This window comes from Equus quagga, chromosome 5 (assembly GCF_021613505.1).
Source record: "Equus quagga isolate Etosha38 chromosome 5, UCLA_HA_Equagga_1.0, whole genome shotgun sequence".
Lineage (NCBI taxonomy): Eukaryota > Metazoa > Chordata > Mammalia > Perissodactyla > Equidae > Equus > Equus quagga.
The window spans coordinates 33,906,593-33,926,746 of record NC_060271.1 but is presented as its reverse complement, the minus strand read 5'-3'; the positions used below and the strand labels follow the sequence as shown (position 1 = coordinate 33,926,746).

At 48.5% G+C, this 20,154-nt stretch overlaps 1 protein-coding gene across 1 annotated transcript in view; it reads left to right on the top strand.

Annotated features, from left to right (window-relative positions):
• The window catches only part of VWA5B1 (von Willebrand factor A domain containing 5B1), a 40,371-nt gene that overhangs the window by 7,481 nt on the left and 12,736 nt on the right, over positions 1 to 20,154 (top strand). The window contains exons 5-13 of the mRNA XM_046663402.1: positions 1,498 to 1,629; positions 2,257 to 2,381; positions 6,122 to 6,298; positions 10,471 to 10,581; positions 12,335 to 12,537; positions 13,002 to 13,116; positions 14,556 to 14,741; positions 16,632 to 16,812; positions 17,683 to 17,873. Of these exons, the coding sequence (XP_046519358.1) occupies positions 1,498 to 1,629; positions 2,257 to 2,381; positions 6,122 to 6,298; positions 10,471 to 10,581; positions 12,335 to 12,537; positions 13,002 to 13,116; positions 14,556 to 14,741; positions 16,632 to 16,812; positions 17,683 to 17,873 (1,421 nt within the window). The remainder of the gene's footprint in view (positions 1 to 1,497; positions 1,630 to 2,256; positions 2,382 to 6,121; positions 6,299 to 10,470; positions 10,582 to 12,334; positions 12,538 to 13,001; positions 13,117 to 14,555; positions 14,742 to 16,631; positions 16,813 to 17,682; positions 17,874 to 20,154) is intronic.

The following is a 20,154-nucleotide window of genomic DNA, read 5'->3' as shown; positions in this document are numbered from 1 at the left end:
CCCAGATGGGGGCCAGAAAGAAGACTCATGCCCCAGGGTGGGGAGAGCTTCAGGCCCAAAGCTGCTGGCGATAGAGAGGAAGGGGCAGGCGGAGAAGCTGGCCGGCCCAGAAGGAAGACAACCTGAAGCACACAGAGCTTTATGGACCCCCATTTCCTGCTCCCCATCACACAGCCCAAAGATGAGCCCCTCTCAAGACAGGTTTCAAGGCTGTCCCCATCTCAACCTCAGTGGCTTCCTTGGGGAAACGTGCATGGGGCCACAGTGGTTCTTGGTCCTCTCCTAGAGGCCACAGCCATAACCTGCCTCCTGGTTCTCGTCTTGCAGAGCAGAGCCATCTGGGGAGCTTTCAAAATCCTGCCACCTGGACCCCACCCCAGAATTTCTGATGACGTTAGTCTAGGGGGTGTCCTGGGTATTTATTCAAAAGCTCCCAGGAGATTCTAACATGCAGCCAGAGTTGGGAACCATCATTCTTCTCCTTTTTTTTTTTAATTTTTTATTTTTTTTAATTGCAGTAACATTGGATTATAACATTATATAGCTTTCAGATTTGAAACCTGTGTCGATTACATCATGTTCACCACCCAAAAACTAATTATAGTCCACCCCCTCGCATGTGAGCCTACTCACCCCTTTTGCGCTCCCCTCCTTCCCCTCTGGTAACCACCAATCCAATCTCCATTGCTATGCGTTTGTTTGTCGTTGTTTTTATCTTCTACTTATGAGTGAGATCATACAGTATTTGACTTTCTCCCTCTGACTTATTTCACTCAGCATAATATCCTCAAGGACCATCCATGTTGTCACAAATGGCCGGATTTCATCATCTCTTATGGCTGAGTAGTATTCCACTGTGTATATACCACATCTTCTTTATCCATTCGTCCCTTGACGGGCACTTAGGTTGCTTCCAAGTCTTGGCTATTGTGAATAATGCTGCAGTGAACATAGGGGTGCAGGTATCTTTATGCTTATGTGTTTTCAAGTTCTTTGGATAAATACCCAGCAGTGGGATAGCTGGATCATATGGTAGATCTATTCTTAATTTTCTAAATAAAAACCAAGTGTGTCAGGAACCATTGTTCTGATGATTCCCTTCCCCAATTCACTCAAGATTTTAAAAGGACACTAAGATGTGGTTTCTTGTCAAGGAGTGTTCTCCCAGAGCATCATGACGTTCCACACGAGAGGCGTTTATGGAGCGCCCACTGATGGGGCGTGAGCTCTTTCTATCTTTATGGTCCCTATGAGGAGGCAACACCTTTGACCCCCACGGATCCTGAGATCAGGGCAGAAAGGACCACTTGACACCACCTAAGCCCCCGTCCGGCAGATGGGGAAACTGAGGAGGCCCGTCCATGGTTACACAGCAGGTCAGGAGCCCCTGAGACGGCTGGAGTGCCAGGCACCTCTGGCCCGGGTCTCAGGGTCTCCCATCGAGCCCCTGTCTCTCCTGGAGCTTCTGAATCTATCCTGTCTTCTTGTACCACTCAGGGGTGGAGAGTCCCACCCACGAGATCCGAGCTGACGCCGCCCCGTCTGCACGCTCGGCCAAGAGCATCATTATCACGCTGGCCAACAGGCACACCTTCGACCGGCCCGTGGAGATCCTCATCCACCCCAGTGGTACTGTGCACCAGGCGGGGCCCCTGGGACGCCTGCGGGAGGGAGGAGGTACTGCTCCCGTGGGCACAGACCTGTGGCCCTTTGCCCAGTGGCCAGCCGGGGAGAGGGTCGGAGTGCCCAGGAGAGGAGAGGAGACCAGCTACCTGCCTCCTGGGAAACTTGGCTCTAGCTGGCAGAATCGAGTGTCTCCTGCCCCCATTCTAGCTCCAGAGGCCCTGGGGTCTCATCCACCCATGGGAACGCTTTCCCCCCAGGCCAGTTGAGCAAAGGATCTCTGAAACCCTAAGCTCAGTGAGGCCCTGGGAGCTCTGAACCTTCAGGGAGCAACTCTTTTATTTCTTTAGGATTTGATAGAATGTCAGGACCTGAAAAGAACAGGGAGCCCAGTCCCACTCCCATTGCACATGTGGGTAAACTGAGGCCCAGAGAGGGCCATGAGGCCCCCATGGCCACTAGGCTCTCCTGCTTCCCAGCTAAGGAGTCTTCCCATGGCCCCCCACTGCTTCAGGCTCCCCTCTTCCAGTGAGGAGTCCTCCCCACTCAACTGGATCCCAGCCCTAAACTAAGGCCCTGGCTGGCTCACCCTCACCCTTGGACAAGCGCCAAGAGCTGATCTGGTCTCTGCAGAGCCCCACATGCCACATGTCCTGCTGGAGAAAGGGGACATGACCCTGGGGGAGTTTGAGCAGCACCTGAAGGGAAGAACAGATCTCATGAAAGGGATGAAGAAGAGCAGCAGCGCAGAGCAAAAGGTGAGGGGCTCAGGGAGGCAGTGGTGGCAGAACTGGGTGGCACTGGGAACTTGGCCTTCACTGGACCAATGAGGAGACTGAGCCTGAGGTGGGGGGTGACCTGCCCAAGGGCACACAGCAGGCTGGTGGCAGATCCTCTTCAATGTTTCCCTCTGTGGGCTGGGGCACTGCGGGGCAGAGGGAACGTGGACTCCCAGAGCAGCAGTCACCCTGGCGCTGTCCTCCCGCCTCCTGGCCACCTCCTAGGCCACTTTCTCCTAGTGCCTCCAAGGAGCATAAGCCAGGAGAAATTCCAGGCTGGTAGCAGAAACAACGTCGGTCTTCTCTAGGCTACACCACCCGGCAGGGGTACCTGGGACCCTGCAGCCGAGTGCCCTTCCAACTTCACCTTTACTCCTGGGCCTCTCTTTTCCCACCCGCTGAATGGGTTTCTTGCTCTTCCTCTCTCTGGGAGCCTTGTTTGCTGTTACTTCAAGAATAATGGCAGAGCAGGGAAAGCCTGAGAAAGATGTTTTCCTTCTGCTTGTCCCCTCCCCCACGAAGCTGGAGGCTAACGAGGCGGGGGAGGGAAGGGAGAGCTGACAGCACAGTTGGGCCACGGTCTCCTGGTCGTGGCCTTGCACACAGAGCCGGGTCCTGAATGCCAAGATAGGTTTAAGAATGATGACACACTTCTTTTTATTGTCCCCTCTTTTCAGATGAGAAAACTGAGGTTTAGCCCCGAAAAAGAACTGGTGAGCTGGGAGAAAGGGCAGACTGTTCTCTGGGGGTTGGCCTTGGTGACAGTGGGGCTAAGAACTCAGACTAGATCCTGTGGGGCAGCGGCACTGGACAGAAGGGCCCCTCCCATTTCTGCTGGCCTGCCTGGCGAGGATGACGGCCGAGGGGGAGGGTATAGGAACGCGCAGGCAGCTTACTGCTCACACTGTCCTCACTGATACAGACCCCACTGGAAGCACCTGTTGAGTGGGGAGTGGGAGGGAGAGATGGCAAAGGGAAGCTGTAGATGGCTCAGTGTCCATCATATCATCCCCATGTTAGAGACCCCCCGGAAACACCAGCCCTCCCAGAGGGGCCCCTCACCCACAGGAGTCAGTTGGAAGAAGAGGCTGGGCCAGGCTCTCAGAGTCCAGGATGGCAATGCCAGGGGTGCCGCTGAGCTCTGAGAACAGCAGCACGTGGGCAAATGAGGGGGTGGCAATGGACCTCCCAGGCCTGGGGCCAGCTCCCCTGCCTGCCAAGCCTTAAATCAATTAGCTCTGGGAGCGCTGGAGCAAACGGGAATTAATTTGCCACCTTGGGTTGTTTATGCAAATACCCTGTATTCTCATGAGCCCCAAGGATGACAGCCATCAACGCGAAGCTGCTAAGAAATGACGAGTTTATTGTAATTGAATAGTGGCAGCTTGAGGAGACATTAGAGAATCCTGAGCCAGAGCCCCACTCGTCCCTTGAAAAGGCAAACATCAGATTCCCGGAGGAGGCTCCTCTCGCTGGCAGATGTGGCTGTTGCTGCCTCTGGCTCTGTCATCAGGAGAGTCAGGCTGGGCAGTGGCTTTCAGCAGAGGAGCTCCGTGTGGGAGGGAGAGCACAATCGCTCGCCAGGGAGGGAGGTTGGCATCCAGAGGGCGAACATCAGTCAGGAAGAGTGGCTAGGACAAGCTGTCAAAAACTGTGATTTAGCAAAGAGGGGGCAAATGACACAGAGGAAGACATTATGTAGAAGAGACAGAGATACAGAGAGAAGCAGAGACAAATAGAGACGGAGAGGCTGAAAAAATAAAGATTCACACACAGGTCAGTGGCAGACAAAAAGACCCACACAGATTTACTTTCTCATTTATTCATTCAACAAACACTAAGTGCCCAACAGATGTCAAGCTCTGTTCTGGGCAGTGGGGAGGCAACACTGAAAATGATACACCCTTGTCCTCATGAAGCTTACATTCTAGCACAGACAAGAGGTAAATAAATGAGCAAGATCAGTTTAGAGAGGGCTGGGAACCATGAAAAAAATAAAATGGGATGATATGACAATGACAGATAAGCTCTGGATGCCTTTCAGCTAGGTGCTTAGAGCAAGCCTGTCTGAGAATGAGGCCTGGTAGAAAGTGAAAAACGGAAAGAATGTGCAGAGAACTAGAAGCAGAATAATGGTGATGTGTTTGGAAAACAGAGAGGTGGCTAGTGTGGTTGAAATGTAGGGAGCAACATGGGCAAAGATGAAGTGGACAGGAAGGTGGGGGTTGGCCATAGGGGGCTTTATAAATCATGGTGCAAGGTACGAGGGGAATCTATGGCTTAAGCAAGAGGGTGACAAGCATGATCATGCTGGCCGCTCTATGTAGAATGGACCACAGGGAGATTGAAGTGGAGGAAAGAGGCCAGCAAGAGTCTACTGCAAAGGTCTAGGCAAGAGATGCTATTGTCCTAAACTTGGGTGGTGACAGTGGAGACAGAGAGGAGAGGACAAGCGCGGGATGAATTTTAGCTGTAGAACTGGAAATCCTCTGCCGAAGGAGCAGATGTGTGGGATGAGGAAAAGAGAGGCATCAAGGACCTGTGCTACGTCTGGTTTGACCCAGGTGTCAATCATCATTGATGTTGATGATGCCATCATCTTCACCTGGGTGGTGATGATGTAATCTATTGAAGTGGGGAAGGGACCCAAACAGACAGAAACTGAGAAACAGACACAGACACCTACACGCAGAGACACATAAAAAGACACACAGAGAGAAAGTCGGAGTGGAGAGAGAGAAAAGCAGAGTGAGGATGGAGGAAATGAGGTTTGGTGCGGCGTGAATGGGAGAGTCAAGAAGGAGGGTTCAGTGGCAGCGTGTGAGGGCAGATAAGAGGCCACGTACGAGGATGAAGAACTGTGGTGCTGTCCTTCCTTTAGCATTTCCTGCACCTGTCTCTGGACCAGGCTCCGTGTTAAGCTCTGGAGATGCAACTCAGGCATGACCTGCCTTCAAGTAGCATACACGCTAGAGGGGAGGCAGAAATACAAGCAAAACCTGCAGTGTGAGGAGTGCCTGGGCGCCCAGGACAAACAGCGGCAGCAGCAACAGCGAGGATGGCTGCTGCTTAGAGACAATTACTCTCTGCCGGGTAGCGGGCTGCACAAGCACTGCATTTAATCTGTACAGCTCGGTGAGAAAACCAGGTGATTAAGTCCACCTGGAAGATTGCGGCAGGTTTTCCAAAGAGGTAAAGTTTGAAGAATGAGTAAGAAGTTATCAGTGGGAGAGAATCGGTAAACCAGGAAAATCAAGTTCACGACCAAGATGAGCCAGAGAGTGGTTTCTGCACTGGGTGTGAAAGTGGAAGAAACCACTATTCAGCTGGGGGCCTGCCTGTGTGCCAGAAGCTTCCCATTTGCATGCCAGCTCAGTTCATCCTCATGAGCACCCTGAGAAGTGGATGTTGTTTGCCCCACTTTACGAATGAAGAGACAGACCCAGAGGAGGGATTTGCCCAAGGTCGCACAGCTGGATGGTGATAGAGCTGGGATTCAAACCCAGGTCTTTCTGCCTCCGACGTCCATGTTTGCTGATGCAACCTGCGAAAGTCTAGCAAACGGAGGAGCAGGTACCGTCAACCGGAAGTCTTTCACACAGGAGTGTGAGTGGCATCTTGACAAAACTTGGTGAATAACGGGGAACCAGTGTGAGCTCCCAGGAGCAGCTCTAGACCCCTTGAATGCCCAAATGAGAGAGTTTTCCTTTCTCCTCCAGACAGAAATCATCCGGAAGCGTCTCCACAAGGACATCCCCCACCATTCTGTCATCATGCTCAACTTCTGTCCTGACCTCCAGTCAGTCCAGCCCAACCTGAGAAAGGCCCATGGCGAGTTTATCTTCCTCATTGACAGGAGCGGCAGCATGAGTGGAACCAACATCCTCCTCGTCAAGGTACCTGTAGGAGGACCCCCTCCCGCGGGGTCTAGGGCTCCAGGGTAAACCAGTTGTGCTCCCCCAAACCTGCTTCCTCAGCACTTTCTGTTCCAGGGAGCCCTCCTTCCACATTTGAACCACTTTCCTAAATGACAATCCAGGACTAAAAGGAACAACAGCAACTTTTTAAAACCAGTTTGAACAGAGACACCCAAACTCAACTCACTCCCAAAATCAAGCCCTGAAGTGGTGTGAGGAGAGTTAGTTCTGTTGTCCGTTTACAAGGGGTGAAGTCATCAGTAGCTTTCCTTGGCATTCTACAAACCTTTGTTGAGTGCCTGTTCTGGCTAAAACACCTCACTAGGTACTGAGTGGAGAGGGGCACAGGGAAGAGAGGAAGGAAACTAACATTTGCTGAGGGCCTACTGCATGCCAGACACTGTGCCTACTACTTAATGCACAGCTTGATGTTTAATCCAGACAAGCCCATGAGCTCGGTCCTATTGTCACATTTTCCAAATGGGAAAACCCATCCTGAGAGTTTCAGTGACCTACCAAAGGTCACACAGCTAGTGTGGCCTAATATTTAACCCATGTCTGTCTAACTATCACTACCACCTGGCATCAGAGATTCATTGGAGATGGCCCCTGATATCAATGAATGGGTAGAATCTAGTAGAAAAGATTTGGCTCATCCTTTTTTTTAATGCCTAATATGTGCAAAGCCCTGTGCTTGGCCATCTGGAAAGAAAGGAGGTTATAAACATAGTTCTTGCCCTCAAGGAGCTCACATTCAAGTAACGGGCACAGTCCTGCTACTAAATTATGCCTGGGATCATGGTCTTGTTGCAGTGGAGACTTCTGAAGGAGTGCAGAAGAAAGAATGATAAAACCTTCCCCCTACATATCCAGAGACATTTCATCTCCCTCAGGAGATTATTCACCTCTATTATGGCATTTTCCAACTCCCCTTTGTATTTTTAGTTGTGTAGATGTCTGTCTCCTCCTCTGGAGTTACGAGTTCATTAGGGGGAAGAATCATGTCTTCCTCATCTACCTCTCCCCGTGGGGCCTTGCTCTGTGCTTACGCATAGAAAGCCCTCAGTCGCTGTTTATTGAACCAGGTAAAGGATCATAGTTCAAGAAAACGAGGGATGAGGGAACAAAAAGGGAGAGGGCTCTGCTGTCAAATGAAATTTCATCCACTCCACTAGTTTGTCCCTGGAGCAAACTCTTGTTTCCAGGGCAACAGGATCAGCAAAGAGGGGAGAGGTTACCCGGATCTGTGATGACAGCTAACTCCTCAGTCTTGCCACGACTGGGTTTTGTCTTGAAGTATGACAGAGCAATCATGTGAGACCCGAGTTCCTCTTGACACTGGGATGCAGGACTAATTAATACCTTTCCCCATCTGGCCCGCCATCAAAGACAGGAATTGGAATGGGGAGCTGTCCATAGTGCTGGAGTGCTGAAGCATGCTCTAGGTTTGTGTGGTCGTGTGTATTCCATTCCATTCCATAGCTGTATCAATTTGTAAGACGTCTCTTCAATTACTCTAAAGAATCATGGGATCATAAACCCAAAGCATCTGCCAGAGAGCATTTAATCCATTTTTCAGGTAAGGAAACTGAGTCCCCAAGAACTTAAGTGTTTTTCTCACTGTCACAGGGTTAGTGAGGGAGCCTAAGCCTTCCATATCTTGGTTCAGTGCTCATTTTCCTTACCTTACTGATAGAGAATTATAATTCTCTTCCACTAAGAAAAGCTCTCTTCTCTGATTATGCCATTTCTGCTGCATGGCTTAGTGGAAAGGGCAATGCCTGGGTTCCAGGATCAAGTCTGCCACTCACTTGCTATGTGGCTTTGGACAAGTTGGTTTTCAACTCTGGGCTTCATTTATCCTTTCTGTAAAATGAAAAGAAAGGATTAATTCAGGGAGGGCAAACATATGTCACATGTTCCTCTGTTCCCCTCTCCCAAGCCCAGACAGACATCAATGACTGACCACGACATTTTTTTTCATGCTGAGTCTGGACTCAGTCTCTTCTCATCTTGTGTTCCAGGCAATTACTACCAGTTAAATGGAGTTGGTTTATGCGTGGAAATCCATTTCCTGAACTAAAGACCTTTCCAACCTTTACATTCCAGAATTCTCTGACAATAACTCCCTCTGGCTCTCCTCTCAGCCTCTTTCCCCATGGAGTCTCTCTTGCTCTCTTTTCCAGTTCAGCTCACAGAGCTTAAGGTCATCCCTTCACAAATGGCTTTGCATTGGCACAATCCATTCTGCTACACACGCCCCTTTTAGAGAAAGCACAGAAATTACTCAGGCCACACACCCCTTTCCCCACTGACAATGAGGCCATTTGGGCGTTGCTTGGGTCACTCACTAATTGTGGCCCATTATGTTGGAGTTTTACGAAAAACTAGGCTTAGGGAGGCAGGACAGAGCAAAAATCCAAACAGTCATGCCAAAGGGGAAAGTTCAGCCAATTTAATTTCCTGCAGCTGGTCTCATTCTTCAGCTGCCACTTGCTGCCAAAAACATGGCTTTAAAAATTCTAATAGGTGTGAGCAGAGACAATCTGAATGGATCAGCAGAGTCTCCTGCTAGCAGGAATATACATTAGTGGCTAATGAAAAAACAAGCAGATATTGACTTCTTTTGCAGAAAAACAAAATGTATTGACACAAACAACAAGGAGAGACAGAGAGAATGTTAATGCTAATGTTTAATGTTAATGTTTACAGAGGAGGATGGGAAAGGGGCTGCAGGTCTGTGGGTCCTGGAAGGCCGTATGGTGTGGAAATTGCCAGAATCCACTTGTGACTGTTTCCTTCTATATTCTGGAGTATAACAGTTTGTTTGCCTGAAGCCATGCTGAGATGCTGAGATGCTATCAATAAACTATATGGGCATACGGGAGAGCTCCTCATTCCTGAGCTCCACGCCAAGGCAGAGCCAACATGAATAAAGATCTCGGAGCTATGTTTTGAAAGCCTCAGTCATGTTCTTAGGTTTTGTTATCCAGTGCAATTCCTTAACCCTCTGAGCCTCAGTTTCCTTACCTGTAAAACAGAGGTATTGATAGTAATATGTATTTCACTGGGTTGGTGATAATAAACGTTTACTGAATGCTTCCTATGTGTCAGGATGAGGCTCAGAGGAGTGACCCAACTAGCCCAAGGTCAAGTTAGCAATGGTGAAGGTGAGATTTCAGCCCAGATATGTTTAACATCAAAGTGTATCTTCTTAACCATTATGCTATAATACATGGTACAGAGATCAAATGAGATAACTAATATAAAGTGCTTAGCATAGTGTTTGGCACATAATAACTACTCAACATTTATCATTGCACTGTATCATCGTCATCATCCTCGGTATCATCATTTTCCCTCCTGTCACTCCTCCACATCCCCTCTTTGTCATTATTTTTTTCAATATACCTTCATCAAGGTCTCTTGGTGTTGCATAGTTAAACAGGTTAAGATTCCACAATGTTCACAGATTTCGGAGGCAAAGTGACATGTGTTTGAGTCTTGGCTCCACGATTTACTATCAGGATGCTCACCAACAAGTCACTTCACTTCTCTGTGCCTCAGTTTTCTCTTGTATAAAGTGGGGGTGATGTTGTGCCCGCCTCAGGGTTATTGTGAAGATTAGGTGGGGTAACGCATGTAAAGTACGTCTTGGGCATTCAGCAAATACGAGCTAAAGAGACTGTCCCTAAGAAATCTGTCCCTCGTTAATGATAGTTAGCATGAGTCTGCTGCAAAAGGCCTTGGATGAAAGCCAGAAGCCTGTTCCATCACCAGTGTGACCTGGACCAGACCACGTGCTCCCGTTAGATGTCAATTTTGTTCTGGCAGAAAGGAGTGGGTGCTCCCTGCTCTCCCTCCCTCTCAGGGTCAGCAGGAGGTGAAACGGAACTGGCAAACCATAATAGAATGGCTTTGAGAAGTCAAACTTGCTACATGGATGAGAAGTTTTATGCTGATGGCTTTGGTGCAGCTGCTGGTCAGCATCAGCAAATTTCCCAATCTGGGGGAGAAGGTGAGGTTGGGTACAGACAGAGGGTAAAAGGTCTGTTTGCAGGCTTCTTCTGTGCTGGGATGAGAATACTGGCGTGTGGTGGCAGAGGTATAACTCCTTCCCGAATCCTGAAAATCCCTTTCTTGCCTGCCAGGATGCCATGCTGGTGGCTCTTAAGAGCCTCATGCCAGCCTGCTTCTTCAATGTCATTGGGTTTGGATCCACATTTAAGACACTCTTCCCTTCCAGTCAGACCTACAGTGAGGTAAGGAGGGGGCAAGACTGGGACCAGGAGAGGGTGGATGGTGAGAGAGGAAGGAAAGGAAGGAAAGAGAAAAGGAAGGAAAAAGAAAGAGGAGATAATCCTGGGGCCTGTCTCAGAAGCTGTCCACCCACATAAAGCCTAGATGATGCCCAGGGACAGAGAATTAAAAAGGGGTTATCTCCGTGTAGGCAGTTTTCTGACATCTCAGCCTTCTGACATCACCCCTCTTTAAAATAAAGAATATGTTGGACAAAGTATGAGTGTGCACAGAGAGGGGGTACAGGGATGGGGTAGAGAGGATAACAGGCCTCCCACTCACTGAAGCCTCTGTCTCATGAGAATGATAGACTCAGGCAAGGCTGAGCCAGAGGAGTGAATGGTAAGGTGTAGGGGAGTGAGTAGGTGGGTAAGTGGACATGGAGATGGGCTAAGAATGCAACTCACAGGCTCAAGCTACAATCTGGAACAAGAGGACTGTGGCCCCAGCAGCATGTTCAAAATCGGAGCATCCTACCCAAGTCTAGGAACTGGAAGGAAGGAAGGAGGGAATGAAGGAGGGAAGGAAGGAAGGAAGGACATAGGGACCACTTTTCAATTAAAAATAACTTTATGGGTTTTTTAAATACAAAAATAACATTATGATTGCCCCCAAATTTTTAGACCTATATAATCAAAAAGAAAATTTTTTAAATCTCTCATGATCACATCAGTCAGAAAAAAAGAAGAACCAATGTTAAGGGCTGAGTCAAAATCCCTCCAGATCTTGTTCTCCACATTTACATGCATTTCCAATAAAGATAGGATTAGACCTTCCATACTGTTCTGTAACCTGCTTTTCCAACACAATAGTCTATCGTGAGCATATTTCCATGCCAGTAGGTATTAACCTCCAACATACTTTTAATGGCTGCCTAGTATTTCACTGCACAGATAGATTGCAAATTATTTAACTAAACTCCTCCAGTTGGACATTTAAGTTGTTTCCATTTGTTTCTATTTAGTCACCTTTGTAGCAAAGACTTTGCATGCATCCTTAATAGTTCCCCTGGGATGAATTCCTAGTCTTGCTCGTTCAAAAGGTATATACACATCTTAAGACTTTTGATACACGTTGTTATTCCCAGTGTGGATGTTGGAAGAGCATCTTCCTGAGTCCGGAGCAGGAGGACATCTGATGTCCAGTGAGAATCTGCCCTTGCTGCAGTGACATCCATCTGGTGCCAGGAAGCCTTGGCCAGTTGGGTCTCACAGCGCTGGTGCAGGAGGCAGGGAATCTGAAGCCCAGTTTGGGGAAATGCTTTTCTCAAAGCATCGTATGGATGTAGCGTCACAGTCGGGCCAGGACTCAGGTATTAAGACTTCTAGCCTAGTGTACTTTCTACCACACTGCCTGCCTTCCTCATCAGAAAAGGAAACCTCATTTGTGCTGAGCAATTAAGGGTTTGACATGCCAACTTTTCTAGGAGTGTTTATATTTTAAAGAGGAACCAGGAAAGATAATGATAAGTTAATACACCACAAACGGTGGCATTTCAGGCATTGGTGGGGGTGTTATGGGGCAGAATCACACCAAATAAGTGGCCAGCTATTCTTTCTGTGTGTGGGGCAGAGATGAAATTGGGAACAGGGCAACTCCAGTGAGGCTGAACCATTATCTAGGGAAACAAAGGACTCGTCGCCCAGGGTACTCAGAGTCACCAGGCCATATGGTGACCTGAGGACTGTCTCCCCTGCCTGTGTCCCTTCACTGCAGGAAAGCTTGGCCGTGGCCTGTGACAACATCCAGAGAATGAGGGCTGACATGGGTGGCACCAACATCCTCTCCCCGCTCAAGTGGATCACCCGGCAGCCAGTGCACCGAGGCCATCCGCGGCTTCTCTTCTTGATCACAGACGGGGCGGTCAACAACACTGGGAAGGTGCTGGAGCTGGTGCGAAACCACGCCTTCTCCACCAGGTTGGCACAGGCTGAATGTCCAGGGCTTGGTTATCCTGGGCTGCCCTGGGCTGGGGGTACCAGAAACAGGGCAGCATGGAAAATGCCAGAAGGAGAGGAGGCAATCCTATAGTGCTTTGCTTCCAGGATGATGGAGCTGACTTCAGAGTTGGCCTTTTTCCCTCAAAAGTTCAGGATGAGATGCCCACACTTCTGCATACAGCTTCCAAAAAGCAGCCTAGGCAGAGGAAGAGAGGAAGTCCTGCCTGCTGCTTTGACTCTGTACTGAGGTGCGAGTTTACGGGCCCTACGTGTGAATAGGAGTGTCCACTGATGAGCCCATTCCTTCTCCCTCGCCCTCTGCCTGCAGTTAGGGCCAGCTCTGAGATAGCTCTGCCGTCTCATGCTCTGGCCCTTTCTCCATCAGCGGACAACGCTGGCAGAAAGGATGGAACATAGCAGCCTCTGTCCTCCCCTTCCCCCAGGTGCTATAGTTTTGGAATTGGACCCACTGTCTGCCACAGACTGGTGAAAGGGCTGGCAACCGTGTCCAAGGGCAGTGCCGAGTTCCTGGCGGAAGGAGAGCGGCTGCAACCCAAGGTATGTGCAAGGGCTTGAGTCTCTTCTGCTGCTGGAAGCTCAGAGGCCCGACCCATCACACAGCAACTCAGTGGTGGGGCTGGGATTTTACCCCGAGTCTGAGCTCTCCCTTGGGCCACACTGCACCCCAGTGAGAATCAGAGAGGGGGAGGCCACAGGGCAGACGACCCCTGGAGCTCGTACAAGATACTGGATCCCCTGGTCTTCAGCCACTGGACCACGCGCTATCCACTGGCTGAGCAGAACTGGGGCTCCTGAAGGAGTCCCTGCCTCTCTGGATATGGATTTGTGTTTGGGGTCATTTCTGGCCATGTTCCTGATGATGACAAATGGTGGCTCAGAAGAATCTAAAAGGCCCAGAAATCAAGGAGATTAGAGTCTTTTCTCCATTTCCTGCACAATTGGCACAAATAATCCAACCCTTTGGAAACCCCCCTGTCAGTCCAGGTCCTCCAGGAACCAGAGACAGAGCTAGGGTTAAGAGCGCAAGAGGTTTATTGGGAGACGATGTCTGTGAAAGAGAAAATGGGAAGAACCAGGAAGGAAAACTCTTAAGTCCATGAGGCAGATGCAACGCCTGTGAAAGGAAAGGAGGAAAGCAGGTTTGGGCAGGGAGCACTTCAGGCTGCAGTGCAGATCTGGCAGGGTCTCAGCTGGCCCAAAGAGAAGCTCTGGAGCAAAGAGTTCCCAGCAGGTAGTCTGTGTTGGGCTGAAATGTCAGGCACTGGTATCCCTGCCATGCTCAGTCATGGCCTGAGGGCTTCCAGGGAGAGGTGTGATGTTGGCTGGAAAGCCGGGGCACTGCTTCTGAAGACTGTCGCCTGACTGCATTCCTTGCAGGAAAAGAACACAGTCTTTCTTGAAGGGAGATTTGAGGATGCATCTCTGTGGCTGCACAATCCCCAAATCATTTTTCTCCAGCTTTGTAGTGCATTTGAGGAGATCAGCCTGGGAGATGCTAAACCACAGCTGTCATTTATTGACCACCTATCATGTGGCAGATACCTCAAATCTAGTATCTCGGCTAGTCCTCCCAACTACACCAAGAGTTGAGAATTACTAACTCACTTTAACAGAAGGGGAAACTGAGGCCTGGGAAGGCAAATTAACTTGCTCAATGTCACTATCCAGTCCATGTTTTGACACAAACTTTCTGTGTCCCCTGGGCTAGTCACAGCCCTACTTAAGTCTTGGATTTTCTCATTTATAAAACGCTGAGCTTAGAGAAGACGACAGCAAAGATCTGCTCCAAGTCTGACATCCCAGGAGTCTGAAAAGCTTAGAAGGATGTTCACTGCTGGGCAAGCCACCCCAAGGCCTGCTGTCCCTTCTTCCCTGCTTGCATCCTACCATGCTCATACTCACAGGGTCTTCATGCTCCTCATCCGCACATGCGCGTGCTCACATCCCCCCAACCTGTGTTCTGACCTGCCCAACAGATGGTCAAATCCCTGAAGAAGGCCATGGCCCCAGTCCTGAGTGATGTGACTGTGGAGTGGGTCTTCCCTGAGACCACCGAGGTCCTGATCTCACCTGTCAGCACCAGCTCCCTCTTCCCTGGAGAACGGCTGGTGGGTTATGGCATTGTGTGTGATGCCTCCTTATACATCTCCAACCCCAGATCTGTAAGTATCTTAGAAATTCTAGGGGTCAGTGGGGACCCAGAACCCTGCCCATAAAGCCATCCTTAGCTGGAAAGACTATTTACAGCAGCTGGGAACTAATTGCATCTGGGTTTACAGTTGTGGGGTGTGGTTGCCAGTCATGGGCATTCGGTCTGGTGACACTGCTTGGGTAAATGCTACAATCTCAATAGGTGGTTCTCAAGATCACCTGCAGCAGAAGAACTTGGGGAACACATTTAAAATGCAGAGCTCTAGCTCCAACCCCAGTCTGCTGAATAAAAATCTCTGAGGGTAAGGCCCACGGACCTGCATTTTACATAATTTCCCCAAACCAATTTTGATAATTCAGTTCAAAACAACTGCACTCAGGTTTCTTTCCCTAAACAATCTATTCAGGTCATATCTCCTTAGATGAGTTTGTGTTTTATTTACTTACATGAATAATTCTCTCATACGTGGTGGCATAAGTGGGATAAAAGTAAAGAAATCGAAGGGAGGCAGAATTCATGCTAAAATGTTGGAGATTGCCTGAGAAACTAGTTCCTCATCCTTCTTCCCTCTTTAGTCAGTCTCTCCACTTCCCCTTGAAGGATTTATTGTCTTGTTTTGTTTTTAAGCAGGAGTCAAAACTCAGTGCCTAGAGGGATTGGGCAGGTCTAAAATGAATGCCATGGACTTGCAAAAATTAAAGGGACAAATGCCATGAGGGATAGCCATTATCAGTGAGTTCCTAAAGAGGCAACAGGAGTGGTGAGGAATATGGCAAACTGGATCGTACATGCCCTGTCTAACTCGGGCAGGCCCTACTGAGCTCTAAAAAACTGTTGCCATGCAGGAATGTAAACCCTGGGTTAAACGTGTTTCCATTCTTTCAAAAGAAGTTAGAATTTTATGTGAAATTTCCAGATTTCAGAATGTTATGGAATCTCTTAAAAACTATGGTCAGTAATGGTTAATGTGTTATGGAGAGTGGAGAGTTCAACTGCATGCCAGGCGTAATGCTGGCCAAGTCTTTGAACAATCTAGGCCCTTCTTGGAGGTCTGGCAGGCAGCAGATCATCAACAGACCCTACCACTAGAAGGGACCACCAAACCCATTCTCCTTTCCTTACCTGCGAGACTAGCAAAGTTTTCTCCCACTACTAGTAGGGCTTTTGGGTAAAGGGTACCCTTGTACATTGTTGGTGTAAACATGACTTGTTCCTTTTCTAGAAAGCAATCTAGAAATAACTAATGAAATTAGAAATACATAACTTTTGAACCTAGAAATCCCTCCAAAAATGCTAATACATAGAAATAAAAGTGATGTAATCAATTTATGTCCAAGGATTTATTGTAACATTTTTTATGGTGATAAAAATAAACGGCCACAAAGTGATTGCTTAACAATAAGGGATGGGAGACTATCGTGCCGTCAAATTGCTGACGTGCAGGATTTCCAAAATGCTTTCAGTGAAAAATTCAAGATACCAATAAATGTAAGTAACGTGGTCCAGTTTTTGTAAAACAAATGATGACCCCCAAAAGCTCTTATGTTTTATATGTATGTGTATGTCATGGAAAATGGAATGGAAGGGAGAGATGGTTCATTTTGTTAATTTTGGTTACCTATTTGGAGACAGCAGTGGCATTTAGAATTGTATGTTTTTTAAATTAAATAAGATAATTAAAAATATAAACAATATAAGTGATATGAAAAGTCAATTCCATTCATCACCTCTTAAACAGAAGTCTGCCTGAATTCCCCAAGCAAGCAAAAAACTTTCCCATTATCCTGATTCTTCAAACATGGCACGTCCATCACCTCCTCTCACACTCCTCGCTGTCTTGTGGATGTCCTTCCTGACATCTAGCCTCACTCCCAGGCCTCTTCTCTCTCCCTCCCTCCAGGACAAGAGGAGACGGTACAGCATGCTGCACTCTCAGGAGTCTGGCAGCTCTGTCTTCTACCAATCACAGGAGGGGCCTGGCCCAGACAGCAGAGACTGTCCCAAGAGCTTGGAGGCACCCTTCAACCTGAGGCAAGCCAAAGATGCCCGGTCGTCCAGTGGAGACTCAGCCACCAATCCTGGTTAGTCTGCTGCTCTTTGTGCTTCACTCCCTTCTCCAAGGCGGCCACGACTGCTCCATTTTACCGAGCAATTGCTATGTGCTAAGCATTTTATACAAACAATCTCATTGAATAGTCAGCAGCTGCAGAGATGGATACCATTACACCTATTTTACAGAGGAGGAAATTGAGACTTGCAGAATTTAAGCAACTTGGCTAAACTCATGGAACATGAAAGACATAGAGTACAGATAAAATATCTAGACCTGTCTGCCTCCAAAGCCTCTTTATGGTGTTAGTTTCCATTCAGAGGGGATTCACTTATCGCCCAGTAAGGCTGGGTGCTTAGCGCAGTGGGGGAAGCAAAGATGACTCAAACATGGCACTCATCCTTCATAAGCCCTCCATCCAGTGAGAGAAACAATTGATCTTAACTCTGATAGAAAGCAGAGTGACGCTGCCACAGGAAAGTTTAACAAACCGTGAGGATCCCAGAGAAAGGCACATCTGGTAGAGGATATCAACAAAGACATAATGAGGGCATTGGTTCTTCGAAGTGGGAAGGGAGAGGAGATTCCAGGCAGCAGACACTGCCTGAGCAAAGATGTGGAGGTGTGATGCCTAGAAAAGACACACACAACTGGTTACTCATCATGTTTGGAGCACGTAATACCTTGGAAAAGGAACAGAAAGGAGAGTAGCTGGGGAGGTAGATCAGGGCCAGATTAGGCAAGGCTTTGAATGCCAGGTAAGGTGGGGCACCTGCAAATATTTCAGCAAGCAAACAGTGGAAAATTCAAGAAATGTCCAAGCAGGAAAGGGTTATGCAAATCCCTCTCTTTCCCTGCTGTCCTCCACCCTGATGGCTCGCCTGCCACCATCCCTGCCCAGGTTTAGACCTCTGCCAGCGACGGCGGGCATATAGCACCAACCAGATCACCAACCACAAGCCCTCCCCAAGGGCCCCCACGGCTAGCGACCCCACGGTGGCTGCCAGGAGATACCCACTGCGGAAAGCCAAGCTGCAGGACCTCACCAACCAGACCAGCCTGGATTCCCCTCCGCGGCAGATTGATTTGCAGGTACCTGAGCAGGGCAGGTTGGAGAGGTTGGAGCTGGGGGAGGTCACGGACAAGGGAGAGCTGTGTCTCCTGCTTTGACCACAAGGATGGGGCCACGACTTACACTGTGAAGTGAGTCCCTTCTTCCTCCTTTTTCTGGACCTTCACCTACATGACCCCCAATGACATTTTCCTAATAATGATCCCCATTGGTCGATGACATTACCCACTCTCTGCACACAGCACTTCCCAGTTGGCAAGTAGCATCCCCATCTACATTCTCACTTGATTCTACAGCACCCCTGGGAAAGGAGGGACTATGAGGGCTGGCTATCCCCATTCTCTACATATGTGGAAACTCAGGGCCAGAGAGGTAAAATAACTTATCCAGGGTCACACAGCCAATCATAGAATTGCAACCCAGGACCTTTTGCCTGCAAAACCCTTGCTTCCTCCCTTGCTTCCATCAAATTACACCTTCTGCAAATCTCAAGAGTTGTGCATTCACTCAGGGCAGAGATCATCTCAGAGTCAGAGCCACAGCAGGACCAGTCATCTGCCATGCAGCTAAACCAGAGTTTCTCAGCCTCAGCACTATTGACATGATAACTCTTTGTTGTGGGGGCTGTCCTGCGCATGTAGACTGCTTGGCAGCATCCCTGGCCTCTATCCACTGAATGCCAGTAACTGCCACCCCCAGTCGTAACAACCAAAAAGGTCTGCAGACACCGATAAACGTCTCCTGGGGAAGGGGGCAAAATCCCAGATTGAGAAACGCTGTCCTAAACTAAATTGGGGTTTGATATTATCTGTATGCTTTAGCCCATTTTCTTAAGAATGGACTTTATGTTCCTTTGTCATTATGAGTCTGTGGTTCCATGAAAACAGTCTTTCACTCTCCCACTCCACCCTGCCTGCACATACGCATGAGCCCCTACACTCCCCAAGGATGGAGACACTGCCACCTCGTCCCCGAGGCCTTCTCCGTGCCTAGCCAGGGACTACTCACGGTTGGAAGACACTGACCTTGGAGTCAGGCAGACTCAGCTCCTCAAACATATTGCTTAACCTCTCTGAGCCCCAATTTCTTCATCTATGAGATGGGAAAATAGCTTGCGCCAATGATTGAGCTAACAGCCATCAACAGATATTTATTGGGAGCCAACGCTAAGTGGTGGACTCTTGCAAGCATCAGCTACTAAGAGATGAAGTGCCTGATGCAACACCTGGCACACAGTAGACGTCCTTTAAATGCAGCTCTACTTGGTGAGAGCTCTGGGCAGCTTGACTTCTTTCTTTCCTGCGTGCTTCTGGCCCATCTTTGCTCATCTCTGTCCCATGCTTGGCTTCTTCCGGGTCTGAGTCTCCCCGGCACACTCGTGCTAACGCACGCACATGCACCCGCACACACTTACACACTCCCTTGCAGCCCCTGACTGGATGAAGGGCTGAATCTGAGACTAACCTGTTGCCATGGAAACTGTAGCACCTTCTGTTTCTCAGTGCAGTGGTGACAGGGGGGAAGGGGTGGAGGGACTCCCAGGCTCTGATGTGGGAGGGGGGTTAAGGATTCCCTGCAACCCAGCAGCCCTGGCTGGGTACCACTCCCAGTGAGGCCATCCTAAGAGTGACCAGTCCCTTTCTTCTCCCACACTCTTGTACTATTCCCAGGACCTCACACCCAAAGGAGACAGAAAGAAAGACCCCAGCTCCTGCCCCAAGGAGCCCCCATCCAATGTGGAGGCACAGTCCTCTTCCCAATAAATACTTGATAGAGATGAAAAAGACCCCATGGTTAACTATTGGCCTGAAAGACTGAAAGGCACTTTTTCTGTCTGTTATATCTAGTAAGTGCGTTTGCTCCCTGCCCCTACCAGGAGATGTATATATTCCCAGAGGCACAAAATTCGTTTTTAATTAATTTAACATTCTCTAATTACAAAAGTAATACACACTCAGAGTTTGCAATAAAAATCCTCAAACAATTCAGTAGGGTATAAAGTAAAAATAAAAGTACCCCTCCCCTGTGCCCAGATCCACTTAGTTTTGAGTGTCTCCTTCAAGAAATACTAAACACACACAAACGCACACGCGCAACACATGTATATGTTTTGAATAATCACATGCATAACCTGCTCTCCAATTTTTAAAATCTTTTTAATTCACTTTTTTTATATATAGTAAAATTACTCTTTTTGGTGAACAGTTCTATGAGTTCTGACAAATGCAAATAGTCATGTAACTATCTCCACAATCAAAATACAGAACAGTTGCAATTTACTTTTTAAAAATAAGTTTTATC